The 18,881-nt window shown below is 44.0% G+C and overlaps 1 protein-coding gene across 1 annotated transcript in view; it reads right to left on the reverse strand.

Annotated features, from left to right (window-relative positions):
- cdkal1 (CDK5 regulatory subunit associated protein 1-like 1) overlaps positions 1 to 18,881 on the reverse strand; it is a 301,229-nt gene that overhangs the window by 105,503 nt on the left and 176,845 nt on the right. Inside the window, exon 10 of the mRNA XM_054782535.1 lies at positions 17,813 to 17,958. Within this exon, the coding sequence (XP_054638510.1) occupies positions 17,813 to 17,958 (146 nt within the window). The remainder of the gene's footprint in view (positions 1 to 17,812; positions 17,959 to 18,881) is intronic.

The raw sequence follows: 18,881 nt of genomic DNA on the forward strand, positions 1-18,881 counted from the left end.
CAAATTGGTATGCGTTACAGATCAGAGTCATTGGTAGGTGGACTACAATCACTTGAGAAGCCAGTGAAGAGTCACACTCCTAATGCTAAGCTGAGTGTCGATACTACTAAGTGAATCTGTTCTTCTCTGCATGTGTGTGGGTTTGTGTATGGGTGTGTGCATGTGTGCGTGTGTGTGTGTGGGCTTCATAACAGGAAGGTAAGTTAATTGGGTCTGAGAAGTGAAAAAAATAAACACCACTTATGAAGGACAAATTATTTCAGGTAATTACGGTGAAGGTGTATGTCTACTTTGTGTGTGTGTGTGTGTGTGTGTTTGTGTGCGTGTAAAAGTATAAGATGTATTCCAGAGGAAGTGACAAGACAAGGATGTGACAGAGCTGCTAAGACTCACAAGTTGCGCCTCTTTCAAGTCCACACATATTGTGACTTTCGGATTGTTGTGAAGTTAATGATTCATTCTCTGCAGGTTTCCTGTGTGAGACCAGCAACCACAGACACTTAGGCATGTAAACAGGACTTTTGCTCATATGTTTACTGATAAAGCCTTAACTCTGCAACCAGTGACGTGAGTATGCAACTTCAGTTTGGAAGGCTAACTTGCATTAAGCCCCCAAAAGTTGATAAACAGTAGTAAGCGGTAAATGTGCACTTGTTACGACTTCCGAGCCCTAGTTAATGAATGTACTGCATATACAACAACATCACGTCTTGACACTGAATGTTAGCACTAGCGATGACGCAAACAAGAATTCATAAACCACTAACTTGGGATTGTGTATTTGATGGGTTTTGATTAATTTACTTATGTGGTGATGCACAGTAGAGTTAAGATATTCACCAAGTTCCACTTCCTTTTCCGGGTCATGTGATTGTTGTAGCAACTGTTGCTATCTGGTTTTTGCTTGTTGTTCAGTGGAGAGTAAACGGTTTATACCACTTATCCTCAACTTCTGTCTTGTACTGAATCACGTCTCCACATTTGGTGACCCTCGACGTGAGTAATATGTTGAATGACAATGATAACAGCGCAGCCGTACCGGTATAATGTCGACACGTGCATCCCTTTCGAAGGAATCTTTCACTTGAGCAGGTTTTTACTAAATAATGCAATATTAGTGTATTTTGTCATTGACTATACATTTTACGCTGCAACATGTAGTGTCAGTATGTGTTAAAGATGACATTTACAACTTATTTGGTTATGATATTCTCATCAACATGTCGAAAATGTACTTAAATAGTGTTATGTGCTTGCATATTAGTTCAATAGCTGTCAGGCCAGGTGAAATCCACACTAAATCTACACGCTCGCTACAGGATGCAGAACTCTACAAGGGCTCGCATCACGTCATTACACCAGTGCAGCTCGATGCTAACCAGGCAGCAGTTAGTGCTATTTATGCCGTGATGGTTAAGTTGCCCGACTTTTCGAAACACAGCTCATGCCCACAGTTTCGACAGCGAGGAATAACACAGGACATGACAAAGCATTTCCACATAGTGCCCGCTTGGACCGACACTGTCTGTCATACCATAGGAATAATATGACTTAAAATGTTAATGGTTTTCAAACCTGACTTTTTCATACCTCGGTGTACCTTGAAAGCGGTAACCGGCCCATGCCTTGTCCTGACATGTCATTTTTAGATTCAATCAAGATGTGTAGACGGTATCGGGGAATTAGCCAAATATTTGGAGTCAACACATGTTCCAGACAAGCAAACAGTCGTTCCATATCAAATGAGTCATGCTGTTTTGGCATTTAAGTTATCACATTTGGATGAGCTCCAAAAAAAACAAAAAACAAAAATGAGGCACTTAACACTAATGAAGCTCTGGGGCAGACAAATTGTAAATTATCACAAACTTGGTGTCTGTCATTGGTTAAATGAGCAATTACAAACCAGTAAAACCAAATGTGGCCACAGAATAAGATCGCTATTATGGCACTAAGGCAATTTTACAATCAACATAAAAATAGGCTAAATTGCTACCTTACAAAAACACCTGATGGTTGTTAACTAGTTGTTAACCAAACATCTCTCTGACAATGACTTCCCAGAAACAAACCAAACTGACTTTATAGTTCCACATCTCATCCATTTAAGCCTTTAACTAGTGAAACATACTTTAACCGAAGCCAAATGAACAGAAATGGTTCTGGAAGGATTCAGTCGAGGCAAACGGTCTTGTCCGTCTTATCTTATCTGTCCAACACTTGATGAGAAAACAGTTGTGGTAGCAACAGTGTGGTATTAAAGCTAAGAAAGAGTGGGATTTTCTACCAACATTGAAGGGCTGTTACTATTGAAACGCTGAATCAGCGTTAAAGACAGAGATATACATAGCTTGCTGAGTCATCACATGGATGAAGAGGAGAAAAAGAAAGGAGGGGGTCAAATGCTGCAAATTCCCGCCAGTGAAACCGGGCCAGACCTGCCTCGCTTGTCGCTTCCCGCCTCCCTTCCCTCCACTTGATTCCCTCTTCTTTTTTTTTTTAACGCCTCTCCTGTCTCTTCGTTTTTTGTTTTTTTTTCTTGTTTTCTTTCCTGCTCCTTAGAGAGAGTGACACTCCTTCTGCATGCTATTCCGGTGAAACATTAGCCTCTTCTGATACCTTAAACCTGAAAGAGTGTGACCAGTAAACCAATGCAGTCTAGTCACCAGCGACACCCACACACAGATGCACACCTTCACACACGGACACACACACAATGCAGTCACGCTATGGCTGCATGTGTCCTCTTGTAACTTAGGGAGGCCTGATATCACCCTGTCACTTCTCCTGACTAATAGAGATGACTAACACATGAACACACACAGACGAAACACAAACACAACCATCTTGGAGCCGTTTGGAGCCAGTCACTATACTCGAGAGACAGACTGGCGCACTGAAAAACACACACACGGTTTATCAACAGATTCCATCGACAGTCAAACGTATCAACTCTGCAGACAGTTTGACAGCAAAGTACAACAGCACTGAAAGTGTTCAGCAAAGTACAGTTTGGTACATAAATGTTACCAAACTGAAAAGTAAAAAAAAAGAAAAATCTTGGAATAGCGAGTAAGGAGCAGCTGCATTTTTGGAATAAGTACACACACTTGCAAATATGCAAATAATGTCATGAGCATTTTATTAATATCAAGAATACTGTAACCCCACACAGTAAAAGGCTAATACATGAATGAAATATCTGTAATCAAGGCCAGCCGTGTTGTAACATTGGAAAACAGTAATATCTGGTAGCAGAGCAAGAACATGTGACCTGCCAACACTTGAAACAAAGACACAGTAAACAAGTAAACACGTAAACAAGATCACCGCTATTTGTGGGGGTTACGAATGGCGAAAAAAAGCAAGTAATTGAGATGACCATAAAAATGTCTATTTTTGTGGTGCTTTGCTCCCGCTGGGTTGTCCAACTACCTGTGCGAAAAGGCTTTTCTCCAAACCTCGTCTACATTATCCACATTGCTTGCCTGTTATAATTACTGACCATTTACGATCATCTGTGTGCACTGTCATCCGGGAGAGACTCGGAGTAGAACCGCTACTCCTCCGCATTGAGAGGAGCCAGTTGATGCCTCCCGGACGCCTCCCTGGGGAGGTGTTCAGGGCAAGTCCAACCGGTAGAAGGCCTCGAGGAAGACCCAGGACACGTTGGAGAGACTATGTCTCCCAACTGGCCTGGCAATGCCTCGGGATCCGCCGGGAGGAGCTGGACGAAGTGGCCGAGGAGAGGAAAATCTGGGCCTCCCTGCTTAGGCTGCCGCCCCGGCAACCCAAATCTTGGATAAGCGGTGGAAGATGGATGGATTGGCCGATATTCAAGCCCTAGTATTTATTAATTATTACAGATTTTGGGTGAATGACACATGCTTTCAGGAAAAAAAAAACAACTACTTTTTGGAGAAATAAAATATTTAAAAATATTTTTTTGAACAAAAAAATCAGCAAATTTGCATGGTCGTAAATGCTGAATTGCAAATGAGCATAGTCACTGTAATGGAGTCTATCCATTCATTTTCTATGCCGTTTAATCCTCACTTGTGTCGCAGGGATATTCTGGAGCCTATCCAGCTGACTTTGGGCGAGAGGCGGGGTACACCCTGGACTGGTCGCCAGCCAATCGCAGGGCACATATAGACAAACAACCATTTACACTCACATTCATACCTATGGACAATTTAGTGTCACCAGTTAACCTAACGTGCATGTTTTTGGACATGGAGGAAACCGGAGTGGTGTTTAATGTTGGTTGCTTTGTTGGGAGATTATTTAGGTTATTTTAAGTAACACGGAATTTACCCAAATATAAGACAACCCCTAATTTTTAAGAATCTTTTTTTTTTTAGCTTAAAATAAATAAACAAAAGGCAAAATGTACATGTTTTCAACAGCAGAGATATAAGAGTGCATCACCATGTTTGTGGAACACCCAATGACCTCAACCAATGAGGCCAGTGAGCAAAAACAAGAGATTGGTAACTAAATCCTCAAATGCAGATTGAAAGGAGAGTGTTGGCTTCCTTCAGGTCATATTGCAGGTCACGGGTCATTGTAGCATCAGACAGATGAATCACTTGTTGACCAACAGTATGTAGCTCATTCCTTTGGGACTCCAAGAGCAAACTAACCTGGACGCGACTTAAACATTGGTATGAAGAAATTCAAATGTGGACGTGAAATCCTTTTCCTTTAAGTGTTGGTGGTTGTTACTTAAACTATTACGTGTAAACTTCAATGAAAACAGGCAAAGCCAAATCCTGAGGAAGAGAGGTTGTCTTCTGGGTAGAAAGATGTCCCTGCCTTGGGTGGACAGGGATTTCAGAGGTCAGGATCGCATAACCCTCAAGGGAAACAACCCTGACAGGAACTGAAGAATGCCTGTAAGCCTCTCGTTGTCCAGCCCTCCCCCATCATCAATACCTTCCCGGAAGCATAATGGGGAACGCCTCCACTTCTCTACTAACACAGCCAACTAGCCTTGCGGTTATGCATTAAAACATAACTCTGCTCCTCTGTGAACAGACTGCGCCAATCAATCCTCAGACACTTGCAGGTGTTTCATCTTCGGCCCCTGTGGTTCAGACATGCTTAATCCAAAAGAGTACTTGGGGTGTGGAGGGGAAATCCCTGATCATATAACAAACTATAAAATAAGTCTGGAGAACCATCGGACCATGCTCACTCACTCTCTAACCGCTTTATTCCACCATAACAGGATTTTCTCCATACATCATTGCATAAGTGCAGCACTTCATTATTTGATTTTAATTGATAGAAACGGGAAGAGAAGGATGAAAAAGTTGGCAGACGATGACAAATTAACACATTTAATGAAATAATCACTCCACTTACATTTTGAATTATGCATGGTAGAAAACACTTGTGTTCTTACAGAATGTAAGAAATTAGTTACGATGTCAAGGACAGAACATTTATTGTAATGGTTTTCTTTCGATGATTCGCTGTCCCAAAACAATGGACTTGATAATGTGAGCTAATTTAAACCCTTTTTGAGTATAAAGCCCAGATGTCTGGTAAGGTGGAAACACTGGACAGCCCATCAACACAAAGGCTTTCTTGCAAAGAGCAGTGACTTTTACTTTGTGCTCGATGTAAGGAGGACTGCACTGCCTTTAGAAACAGCCATATTTTGAACTTTTACAAAGTAGTAAAAAAAATAAAAAATATTAGGGCTGTCAAATGATTAAAAATTGTAATCACAGTTTTTAAATTAATTAATAATGATTACCGCCATTTGCAACTATTTTGGAAATATGGCCATTTTTATTGTATTTTATTTACAGAAAGTTTAATGACAGGACACGATTACTGTAAATTCTGGACTATTGAACACAACTGAATATAAGCTGCACCCACCAAATTTAAAGTATACATAGACCACACTTGTCTGTAAGCCGCAGGTGTACATGTTATAACATGAGATATTTACCCAGAAACACACTATAAACCTTGCAACCCTACCTACACTCTGTGTTCCCAGCATCACTAGTTAGCTCAGATGGATGAGACATGAGACACTTTTTTGTTTTAAATCAGAGTTCAACAACGTCCACAGTCCAAGCAGAAACTGTACTAATTCTACACTTGATCAAACTTACTTAGTCCAGTTTCCCTACTTCCAGAATCTGCACTCTAAGCATCATGGGAACTGTAGTTCTTTTACCCATAAATTAGCTGTCATTGTTTAAACCACAGGGTTCAAAGTGTGTGAAAAAAGGCTTATAGTCCAGAATTTATTTATTTATTTATTTATTTACATATAAATATCTCTATATATATATCTATATCTCTATATATATATATCTATATCTCTATATATATATCTCTCTATATATATATCTATATATATATACACAGTATGTGTATGGTGAGTTTAGGGTGAGGGGTTTTACAGCCTTAAAACATACATAACAGTAAAAAAAAAATAAGTTGGCTACTTCGCGGATAAACGAGGGAACGCACTTTAAACATTTTTCAGTGTTAAGATGGTATGTCTCTCTTCCATATTTAATTCCATTTTTTCTTGCCATTTTTATAGCAACAAATTACTTTCTCCAGGACAATGCTGTTTAACTGAGGTTCACGAGGGTATAGAACCACAGTGTGTTCTCAACACTTTTTTTATGCAGACAGAAAAGGTAGTAAGTACTCCAGAATTCGGGACACCTGTATGAATTAGTTGGGCCAACTGCCAAGGCTTGATCAACCTCCATTTCTGCAGAACAGCTTTAAATTGTTGACCCATTTTGTGGTTTCTCTAAACAGGCTTTTTTTTGTATAATTCTGAAAAACACACTATTTTTCCATTTTGGGTAACCTTACCTTTTTTTGTTTAACCTCTGGCACTTCACCACTTACCTTTGTACCATTTCAAGCTATTCATTGGACTTGAGCGACTTGAGTTTCAAAAAATAACTGGAAAAATTGGGGTGTTGTAAAACTTTCGACCAGTAGTGTATATAACATTTGTAGCAAATTGTAATTCCACATTAAGAGCTATGCAATGCTCTCATCGTGTGCACAGCACATAGCCAGTACAGAGCACAGGGCTTAAGTTCATAGTTAGGTTCTGCTCCAACAACAACAACAACAACAAAAAAAGAGACAAATATGGAGGTGTTTACCATTTGTGTGCGTTATATGAACAACTGAGTGAGTATAAGAGCGAGGTACTTTGAGCGGTAGTGATAAAAATATCCACTTGCTTTTTCTTTGTCTTTGTTTATTTAGACCACACATACATGCATATTTAAGACAGAGTTTGCACGGAGTTTGCAGTGTCCGTGAAAGCACCTCACAGGAGTGTGGTGGAGAATGAAAGATGTGTTTGCGAGTTGGAGATACACACAGTGTTGGAATTGAGCATTGGTGTTCTTGTGTTTAGGTCAGAATAAAGTTATAAAAAAGAGTGTCAGAGTCGGCGTGACTCCGTGAGGACGCTACACTGTGCCTCCATCTGCCGTCATAAGAAAGGTGTGGCCTACCATGAGGTGCATTTGTTACATTAAAAATGTTTATGTAACTAATGAAAGAATTGAGCTACTGCCGTTAAAGCATTATTTTTGACAGCCCTAAAATGTATACAGTCACACTGAGAGCAAATAGCAGCAAGAGAGTAGACATTCCTTTTATCCCCATTTTTATTCAGATAGGCACAAACATTAGACGTGTTCTTAATGTGCACATGTCCCAGCTAGAGAAATATAAAGCATATATAAAGAGTTCAACTGTGAAGGATGTCAAGGAGGGAGGTCTGTATGCGCGTCTGCATGTTTTTTGTGATTACGAAGGCCAGAAGCGTTTGACCCTTCACGACCTCCACAAGGTTGGTGGTACTAAGCTGTTTGTAAAGAAAAAATATATTTATCTCCTGCTGTGTGTGTCCGTTAGATAAACCCTGACCTTGCACATAACTGAACAAGAGCTTGTCTGTCTGTTGCTTTGTGGTGAACTTCATACGGCCTTACAAAGCATTAATTGTTAGAGTCTAGGTCATCTGTGACGCTCACAGCCCAACCACCTGCCAACCTTTATTTGGACACACAGGGAATAACCTTTCACATTTAGTTTTTCAGCATCTGAGTCATTTTTTGACTCCTGTATTTACACAAACACTATGGTTGACATTTCTAGTCTTGTCAAGTCTGCAAACAAAGTTGTGATTTAATTATTATTGCTTAGGTGGGGCAAATCGATTGTTTATAAGGGCTGTCAAAAATAACGTGTTAACTACGGGAACTAAATTATTGAATTAGAGGGCATTAGTAGATGAGGGCACAGTGCAACGTCCTCATAAGAGTCTGACGCTCTTTTATAACTTTATTCTGATCTAAACACATCAAGTACAACAGAATATTGCTTCAACTTTGAGCCCTGCGGTACACAGCGGTGCAGCTAATTTATGGCTAAATTCTAATCTTGTGACAGAACTACTACTAATTGTTTAAATACTGTGCCACTCGTGAGTCAGTGAGGAAACGGTAGATCTTTCTTTGGCAGGAGCCAATCACGAGCTATCAGTGCACTCACAACAAGCTTGTAAACCCACTGGAAATGGCAGGAGGTCATTATATATAACGATACAACTAAATCACAGTCTGACTCACGGTGTCATCTACTTTTATCATCCATTTTCTTTGCTGCTTGTCCTCCAATAAAATGCTTTGCTCAAACGAAATGCATTATGGGGAAAACTTAAAACTTTGTTGTTGTTTTTTTTAATTTTAAACATATATTGGTACACGTTTGTATATTTGTAAGTATACCTTTTGAGTGTTAAGGTGCTGTGTGCTGAGTTTGGTGTTTGTGAGATGACACCGCTAGTCAGACTGTTATATTGAGCAATGAGCTGCGATTTCCACTTCTTTTTCACAACTCATGATTGGCTCCTGTCAAATAAACAGCTGCCCGGGCCTCACAGACTTATGCACACCACAAAATGCCCACGTGGACACATGCGACTTATACACCGGTGCGGCTTATACACCAGAATTTACGGTATATAATCATGTCCTGTCATTTATTTTTCTGTTAATAAATACAGTAAAAATGGGTGTATTTTAGACATTATTGCAATTGATGATTAATCACGATTAATTTAAAACAGTGATTAATCTGATTACATTTTATCATTTGACATCCCTAGTATTTACTCTATAAGAGGTTATTGATACACTAGTTGTCCCATGTTTTGAAACTTTTGGAGGCCTTTTCCCCTTTTTTCATTTATTTAGACTTTCATTAAAGCTAAACGCATAATTCTAAGTCAGACAGATCAAATCCAGATACTGAATTCAACACAAACAAATCCTTTAGATTACTTTAAACCAAAATACAATGTTTTGACCACAATATTCATAGAAAGAGAAATCTAATTAAAGTGGTTTCAAGCACAGCTTTGTTCTTCAAGATGACACACAGGCATAGTCTCACACAGACAAAACACACACGTGCACGCAAGCCCACTTTTTTATGAAGGTGAAAAGAGCTCATCATAGCAGTTTCCTTATGTGAAACAGCCACAGGGAATTGTCCCCCAATAAAAGTAGGACATCAATGGTTGTGCCAAACACATAGAAAGACATGAGCACGCACACACACACACACACACACACACACACACACACATGTTGTACATACTCTCACGCCATCAAACAGAGGGTGTGTGTTATAGCTTGTCCTGGCCTCTCTCCCAGACATACAGCTACATCCCAGTTATTACTGCTGCAGCTAAATTGAGCCAACCACTACATGAGTACCAGCAAAGAGTTCACAAAACCAACATCATGTTTAGGTAACAGAAGGCAGCAACAAACTGACCACACATAAATATATAGAACGAAGACTCGCACAGCGGGGTAGTCTGCCAGCATAAACAAGATCTGATGACATGATGCACTGAGTGGGGTGAGCTTGTGTGTGTCTCCTTAGACTATTTGCCACGGTCTTTTAGGATTTTCGGATTAGTGTCACTGTGTTGAATTTCAACTGAACACTAAAATAACAACTGGAGACAGAGGAGAGAGGCCTCTACTAGGCCAAACAATCGTCTAAACCACAAATCAACACCTCCAGGCAAGAGTCGATGACAAAGTGGTACCAGTCCTTAACAGAAATATTGAATTGTAAAGTCTTCAACCACAGTGAAACACAGACTGTGACTAATCAGACGTCTACAAAGTTTAAAGATAGGTTTGACGGACAAATGGCAAAAGAGGGAAAAAAAGTACCAGAATAGTGACACAGCAGTAGGAAATGTGAAACCGGACATAAATTCTATTGAGAAATACGGGACTGTAAAAGTGTCAAACAAGTTGTATAACACTGCCGATGCCTAATAGTATGTTTCAGACAAACTGTAAACATCAGGACTGCAAAGTACTGATTTTGTTTTTGGACTACAGAAAAGCCTACGTTTATCCTGACAAAATTAGGCTGTACTGCTTTGAGGTGGCAAAAAACCTTTTAGAACATTTTAGACAGGAATTTGATCGAAAGCAGTGGTTTTCAAAGCGGTGTGGCACCACAAACATCCTAGTTTTCGTATGATTCAGTTTACAGATTCAATTTCTGCCTCCGTTTTTTTGCACACTGTCTCGGTTATCATGCAATATCGCATGTAACAAACTTGTATTTACCCTTTGGCTCGCTGGTATTAATAAAGACTCTGTCACGGTGCGGTTGGGTGCCGGTCTGGGAACTCCCAATGCAGAGGCTGGAGGCAGGTAGGTGAGCACTGAATTTATTCTGTCCCAGAACTCACAACGAAAAGCGATGGTGACAAAACAGATACACCATGAAAAAATGAAACACAAATAATGCCGGTTGGAGGCAGAGTCTGCTGAGCGCTAGCAAGAGACTGGGAACAATACGAGGCTGAGAGACACACACGGCTGGAACGTGGTGTAGCGAAGGAATAATCCGGCGTTCTCCAGCTGTCCGTAGTCAGTTTAAGTAGTGGCGTCGGCACTCAATTACAGGTGCGTTCAGCAGCTCCGCCTCCAGCCCGGAACTAAGGATCTGGACAGAAAACACAGAAAAGGCACGGGAGACGAGGGCAACGAGAGAGAGCCCTGTGAAACGTGACAGTATTTCCCCCCCTTAACAAAGGGCGCCACCTGGCGGCCTACCTGGCTTCTCCGGGAAGCGACTGTAAAACTCTGATAGTAATTGGGGATCCAGAATGAGGGCACGAGAGATCCACGAGCGGTCCTCGGGGCCGTAACCCTCCCAGTCGACCAAGTACTGAAAACCCCTGCCCCTTCTTCTCACATCCAGAATGGCCTTGACCGTGAATGCGGGATGGCCGTCGATGAGCCTGGGAGGAGGAGGAGGCACCTCCGGAGGGCTTAGGTTGCTGACACTGACTGGTTTGATGAGGGACACATGGAAAGTAGGATGAATTCTGAGGGAGTCCGGGAGCCTCAGCATGACGGCCGAGGGACTGATGACCCGTTCCACAGGGTAAGGACCGATGTACTTGGGTTGTAGTTTCTTGGAGTCCGTGTGCAGGGGTAGATCGCGAGTAGATAGCCACACCCTCTGTCCCGTCTTGTACTCAGGGGCCACCGACCGATGTTGATTGGCCAAACGCTGGTTACGCTCGGCCGTACGTGCCAGTGCTGTCCGGGTATTCCGCCAGGCTAGGCGGGCGCGGCGCAGGTTGGCTGACACGGAAGGGACCGCCGACTCCGCCTCCAGTGAAGGGAAAGCTGGAGGTTGGTACCCGTAGGCCCCGTGGAAAGGTGAGAGGCCTGTGGCTGAGCTGACCAGGGTGTTGCGCGCATACTCAATCCACGGCAGATTGAAGGACCATGAGGCTGGCTGCTGGTGGCAGACGCAGCGGATGGCGGATTCCAAATCTTGGTTAGCTCTTTCTGACTGGCCGTTAGTTTGTGGGTGGTAGCCGGAGGACAAGCTCGCTGACGCACCCAAGGCCCTGCAGAAGGCCTTCCAAACTGCCGAAGAGAATTGTGGTCCCCTGTCCGAGACCACGTCGCAGGGAATACCGTGAAGCCGGAAGACGTCTTTGACCAAAAGTTGAGCTGTCTCCAGTGCCGAGGGGAGCTTGGGGAGGGCAACAAAATGGGCCATTTTGGAAAAACGATCCACGATGGTAAGAATGACCGTGTTGCCATTGGATGGTGGGAGACCAGTCACAAAGTCCAGTGCCACATGGGACCACGGTCGGGAGGGGATGGGCAGGGGGCGCAGCAGCCCCGCTGGGGCTTGATGGGACGGCTTATTCCGGGCACAACTCGCACAGGCGGCCACAAACTCCTTGACGTCCGAGCGGAGGGAAGGCCACCAGAACCGCTGAGACAGGAGGAAGATTGTGCGTGATACTCCCGGGTGGCACGCCAGCTTGGATTCGTGAGCCCAACGTAGAACCTCCGGGCGCAGCTCTGCGACCACAAACAGGCGACCAGCGGGGCAGTCCCCCGGAGGAGAGGAGTCCTTGGTTGCCTCCGCCACTCGCTTCTCCACGTCCCACTGTAGGCCTCCCAGGATGCGGGACTGAGGAAGGATGGTCTCTAGTTGAGGTAAGTCCACAGGTGGGGAATGCATCCTGGAGAGTGCGTCCGGCTTGCCGTTCTGGGATCCAGGGCGGAACGTTAGCGTGAAGTCAAACCTGGCCAAATAAAGTGCCCAGCGCGCCTGCCTGGGATTAAGTCTCCGGGCAGATCGGAGGTAGGCCAAGTTTTTATGATCTGTGTGTACAACAAAAGGGACCTCCGAGCCCTCCAGCCAGTGCCTCCACTCCTGCAGCGCCAAGACGACCGCCAACAGCTCCCTGTTGCCAATATCGTAATTACGTTCTGCTTGGGTCAGGCGGCGTGAGAAGAAGGCGCAGGGGTGCAGCTCGTGATCGATGGTGGAGCGCTGGGAGAGGACGGCCCCGACGCCGGTATCGGAAGCGTCGACCTCGACAACAAAAGGAGAGTGAGGGTTAGGGTGAGCAAGAACCGGAGCAGAGGTGAAACAGGACTTAAGCTTCTCAAAGGCGGAGTTAGCGTCTGGGGTCCACATAAACTGAACTTTAGTAGATGTGAGCCTGGTCAAAGGTTCTGCAACCCGACTGAAATTCCGAATGAAACGACGGTAAAAATTTGCGAAGCCCAGAAACCTTTGAAGGTGCTTACGTGATGTAGGAGTGGGCCAGTCAACCACTGCCTGGATTTTGGCAGGATCGGGTCGGAGTTGCCCCTTCTCCACAATGAACCCCAGAAAAGAAACTGATGAAGAGTGAAAAGTGCACTTCTCCGCCTTAACAAAAAGCTTGTTCTCGAGAAGTCTTTGGAGGACTAACCGAACCTGCTGAATGTGTTCTTCGAGAGAAGTGGAAAAAATTAAAATGTCATCTAAATACGCAAAAACAAAACGTCCAAGCATATCACGGAGGACATGGTTTATGAGACCCTGGAAAACTGCGGGAGCATTCGTGAGGCCAAAAGGCATAACTAAATATTCAAAATGACCCAATGGTGTGTTAAAGGCGGTCTTCCACTCATCCCCCTCGCGGATACGGACGAGGTGGTAAGCATTGCGGAGGTCAAGCTTGGTGAAAAAATTTGCAGAATGCAGAGAGTTAAATGCGGAATCTAATAAAGGAAGTGGATATTTGTTCTTAACTGTGATATTATTAAGTGCGCGATAATCAATGCAGGGGAGTGACTTGTCCTTCTTTTCAACGAAAAAAAACCCAGCGGCAAGTGGTGAGGAGGAGGGGCGGATAAGACCGGAGGCAAGTGAGGAGGAGATGTAATCTTCAAGTGCCTCTCTCTCAGGTTTAGAAACATTGTACAGGCGTGAGGAAGGGAGAACCGCACCCGGGTGGAGATTAATACAGCAATCATAAGGGCGGTGGGGGGGGAGTGATGTGGCTTTATCCTTACTGAAAACCTCTCTGAGATCATGATACATGTTAGGAACCAAGGTGAGGTCGATACTTTCCTGCGAGGTGGCGCGAGCGGCCGCGGACCGAGGCCACACCCCCTTGCAACAGTGCGTGTGGCAAAACACGCTCCAACCAACAATGGCAGGTCTGGCCCAATCTATGTGCGGATTGTGTCTGCCTAACCATGTAAGCCCCAGCACCACGGGAGCAGAGCGCGAGGGGATGACAAAAAATGTCATAATTTCACGGTGATTACCAGCCAGACGGAGAGAGAGGGGGCGTGTCTTGTGAGTGACATTAGCCAGGTGACGCCCATCCAGGGAACGAACCACTTTAGCTGTTGCTAGCGGAACTACAGGTATAGCGGAATTAGCAACGAAAAGTTCATCAATAAAACAATCGTCCGAGCCCGAGTCGATAAAAGCATTGATATCGACATTGATATCAGACCATGCGAGTGTACCTGGCAGCTGCAATCGGGTGGCCGCTGGAGCAGCAGGAGGCGGCTGCGTAGTCCGTGAGTCCATCGGCGAACTAGGATGAAACGAGGGGGAGGTCTGGAAGCGTTGGTGGCCAGGTCGAATGGGGCAGAGGGAGATGGTGTGGTCCGCTTGTCCGCAGTAGATGCAGAGGTGAAGCCGCATGCGCCGCCTCCTCTCTGCTGGGGTGAGACGGTGCCCACCGAGCTGCATGGGCTCCTCCGGCGCCAGCAACGGCGTGGTTCCCGTGGTGGATGGCGGCCGGTTGTAGAGAGGGCGCTCTTCAAAAAGGCTCCGGTCGTAACCTGGTGCTGCTCGACGGGACAGGCGGTCCTGCTCCCGGTGGTCCAAACGCTTCTCTATTCGCACGGCCAGAGCGATCAGTTCGTCGAGATTCCCCGGAGTCTCCAGAGGGATCATGTGGTCCCTTATCCGCTCAGCGAGTCCGTCAGCGAACACATCCAAGAGCGCGGAGGGGTTCCAGTCGCTCTCCGCCGCGAGCGCACGGAACTCGATTGCGTAATCCGCTACGCTGCGGCGACCCTGGCGCAGCCTCAGGAGGGTCCGGGCCGCCTCGCGGCCCGGTTGATTCCGCTGGAATATCTGCTCCAGGGATTTGGCAAACGCGGAGAAGGAAGAACAGATGGCCGATCGCCGGCTCCATTCTGCCGTCGCCCAGGCCGCCGCCTTGCCGGTGAGATGCGACGTGGCGAAGGCTACGCGAGCGCGCTCCGAGTGGAAAGCGGCCGCTTGCAGCTCGAAATGCAACTCGCATTGGGTCAGGAAGGTGCGCACGTCACCAGAGTCCCCGGAGAATCGCTCTGGCCTGGAAAGCTGGGGGCACACGACCGTCGAGCTGGACTCGGGGGCAGGAAGGGGCGCAGGATCCGGAGCGGCGTCAGCGGCTTGTGGTGGAGTGAGAGCCGGGTGACCCTGGAGGGCGGACAGCACAGCGTTGAGCTGCGACTCAAGTGCGGCCATACGAGCGTCTTGTCGCTCGGCCAACCCCTGCACACTGGCTCCAAGTGCACCGAACTGCTCCTCTTGCTTAGTGAGGCGCATCGCTTGGAGACGAAGTGATTTCTTAAGGGGGTCCGTGTCACCAGGTTCCATATTCTGGCCGGATTATTCTGTCACGGTGCGGTTGGGTGCCGGTCTGGGAACTCCCAATGCAGAGGCTGGAGGCAGGTAGGTGAGCACTGAATTTATTCTGTCCCAGAACTCACAACGAAAAGCGATGGTGACAAAACAGATACACCATGAAAAAATGAAACACAAATAATGCCGGTTGGAGGCAGAGTCTGCTGAGCGCTAGCAAGAGACTGGGAACAATACGAGGCTGAGAGACACACACGGCTGGAACGTGGTGTAGCGAAGGAATAATCCGGCGTTCTCCAGCTGTCCGTAGTCAGTTTAAGTAGTGGCGTCGGCACTCAATTACAGGTGCGTTCAGCAGCTCCGCCTCCAGCCCGGAACTAAGGATCTGGACAGAAAACACAGAAAAGGCACGGGAGACGAGGGCAACGAGAGAGAGCCCTGTGAAACGTGACAGACGTGGATGGACTACTCCCAGCATTGCTCCTTTATTCGCCATCTTGGATCACACACGCAATACCAAGTCTCGCAAGACTTTTTTTACATGATACATTCATCTGGCAAACTCAAATGACAATGTTACTTTTTTCCTGCATGTAAAATTATAATTAAATGATATAAAAAATTGTTTTGATGTAACATTTGTGGGTGTCCGGGACAAATTAATTGGATTTACATGTTTCCTATGAGGAAAATTCTTTCAGTTTTTTGTGCGACTCAGCTTTAGATGGACCCTTTGGAACACAAAACACAAAAACCGAGGTTCCACTGTTCCAATTCAATCAAATGCCAGATGGCATCATGGAGGGACAGCAGCTTAAGAAAAATAAAAATAAACCTTTTCCACAACCTGCTATGTGAACATTGTTCTTTGTTTTGTTTTGTTGTTTTTTTTAAAGGCAAACTGATTTCTACATCTAACGGTGAGAGAAAGGCCAAAATATATGCTCCACAAAATCAGTTGTCCGGGGGAATACTGCAGGTGAGATCCCAGCATAAATATTCTCTGAGGGCAGGCTCACCGTAACGCAGTATGGAAATCTATGCTCTAAACAATTGTGTGGGGAATGGTGTGAGGCCTATAAGCTTGCGTGACTTGAAAAACTACAGTATCCTACGCCCTCCAAAGTGTAGACGTAGAGATGTTTAATGCATAAGTTTAAAATAGTAAATCGAGATGAAATGTAACTAGCAGGCAATGTCATATTGCATTTTATATTCAAGCCTATGGCTGGCTGACCTACATGAAGGAGTTACTTAAATACATACATCTACTGATCGCTCCAATAAATGGATTTTGTCTGCTTAAGGCAAGCTCTAAACACGCTAACATCAGAATAAGCTAGATGGAAGATAAAATCAAAGCAATACAAAGCAGGGTGAATGGTAATGTAATATTTTGTCAAACACACAGATACCTCAACGCTTATCTTAAAACATGCGTGCTTGTCATTTAATTCCAGGGAAAAGCCTTACTTCTGGATAAGAGGTTATCATCTGGCAAAAGCAATACCATCCTTGCATACTATACACTTGTTACTCCTAAATTACTCAGTAATACCAAGTGATTTGGTCCAGATATGAGGCCTAAATCCATTTTTATATGAATCTCTTCATAGTGTATTATGGTGAAATCATATTGGTATTAGATGTCCACTATTACAATTGATCACAGAGAGATCATTTTTCATACAGTTTGCATTATGCTTTACTTTCTGCAAAATGTCATTGGGGACATTCGGTTTTACCTTTAATAATAATAACTTTAAATAATAACAATAAAGCTATTTATTTATAGGTGCCTTTCTAGGGGGTAAACTGCTGTGAGCATGTTTGTCAAATTTAACAGTGTAACATCAAAATTAAATCAGTGTGAAAGGGGAATGTTGATGCAATTCATAAAATATGTACGCTCTGCTACCACAGACGCGTATATGAAGTATGTTGTATGTTTTTGCTCCCATGATGCACCTGTAGGGCAGTTGCCTGTCAGGCAAAAGCTGACTGTGTAATGAGCTGCTGTCTTTGTAAAACAGATGCTAAAAGATTGCAAATTCAATCTCCAAAAAAAATGTAAGAAACATGAGCAAAGCCTCATTTAGTTGATCGGAGGTGGCTCCTGTCCGTCATAGAGAGATCAAGGCTACAAGATGGCGATGTATATATGAGCATTTCCAAAAGGCTGTCTTAGAGGACAGCATAATTGACAGAAAGCATAAAAACATACTAATCTCAAAACGTGAAAATCCAATGGACTGTATTCAAAATCACGAATGGACAAACGCACCGCATGCTGCTTTACCTCTCCTTCAAGAAGTCGACCACTCTTCTGAAGTCATCAATGCAGTATTCTCTCTTCATATCCATGAGGACACTATCTGAGGCTGACTGCACTGGAACATGAAGGAAGGCATAGACACGCGGATGATTCAATATCTTCGCCATCTCCTAAAGAGGCAGAGGAGAGTCCCGGGATAAATGGTCACATTTGTCAAATGTACAAGTATGAGGGGGCTTTAGTCATAGAAACACAAAAGCAAGAAATTGGCCCGAAACCAACAATACCAGGTTGTAAAATAAATAAATGTGTTAATGTGTTTACATAGTTTACATGGTCAAAAGCTGTTTAAACTTAGTTTATTAGTTATTTCCAAAAGGCATTCATTTGTTTTTAAGCATTATAGTCCAATAAACACAGGAATAAACAGCCGCAGACTGGGAATACAATAAAAACATTGAAAGACTTTAAAAAGCACATCTTACATTCCTGTGTTTAGACATGCAATAAATGCTCTGACAGACCAAAGTTCTTATTTGATATCTGTGAAATAGGCCTCCTATAAAACCCAAAGCCATTCACCGTCCCCATCCAAAATAAATACATAAAAAAGTTGATGTGATTTAAGAACGCTGATAAAAATAATGCACTGTACATTTTAAACAAAAAACACCATTTGGTTAGAAATGCATCCAATTTAGTTAGATGTTTTCACTATTTGAATAGTAAAAAAAAAATTCAATTTTTCGACATGTTTTTTTGTGCTGCAGTTATCACACTTTTAAACTAACATGCTATTTAATTTAATATGCCGTATTAATTAGGAGAGTTTGCTGGGTTATTATATTTTTCCCCCCCATTTTTGCACTATAATTTCCACAAGTACAGAACTGGAGAGACCACAGATGTCAGATTTGTCTGATGGACATAATCAGGGTGGTATCATTAGCATGCTAATCACCATAAGAAGGAGAGAGAGAAAAGGAGAGGTTAGAAAGAAATGATTTAATGATTTCCTACAAGAATGTGCTGATTGCAGGCCGTCTTCTCATTACGATCTATTGAAGGACGTTCCCTACTTCATACACAGACA

Source organism: Dunckerocampus dactyliophorus, chromosome 7 (genome assembly GCF_027744805.1).
Source record: "Dunckerocampus dactyliophorus isolate RoL2022-P2 chromosome 7, RoL_Ddac_1.1, whole genome shotgun sequence".
In the NCBI taxonomy this organism is placed as follows: Eukaryota; Metazoa; Chordata; class Actinopteri; order Syngnathiformes; family Syngnathidae; genus Dunckerocampus; species Dunckerocampus dactyliophorus.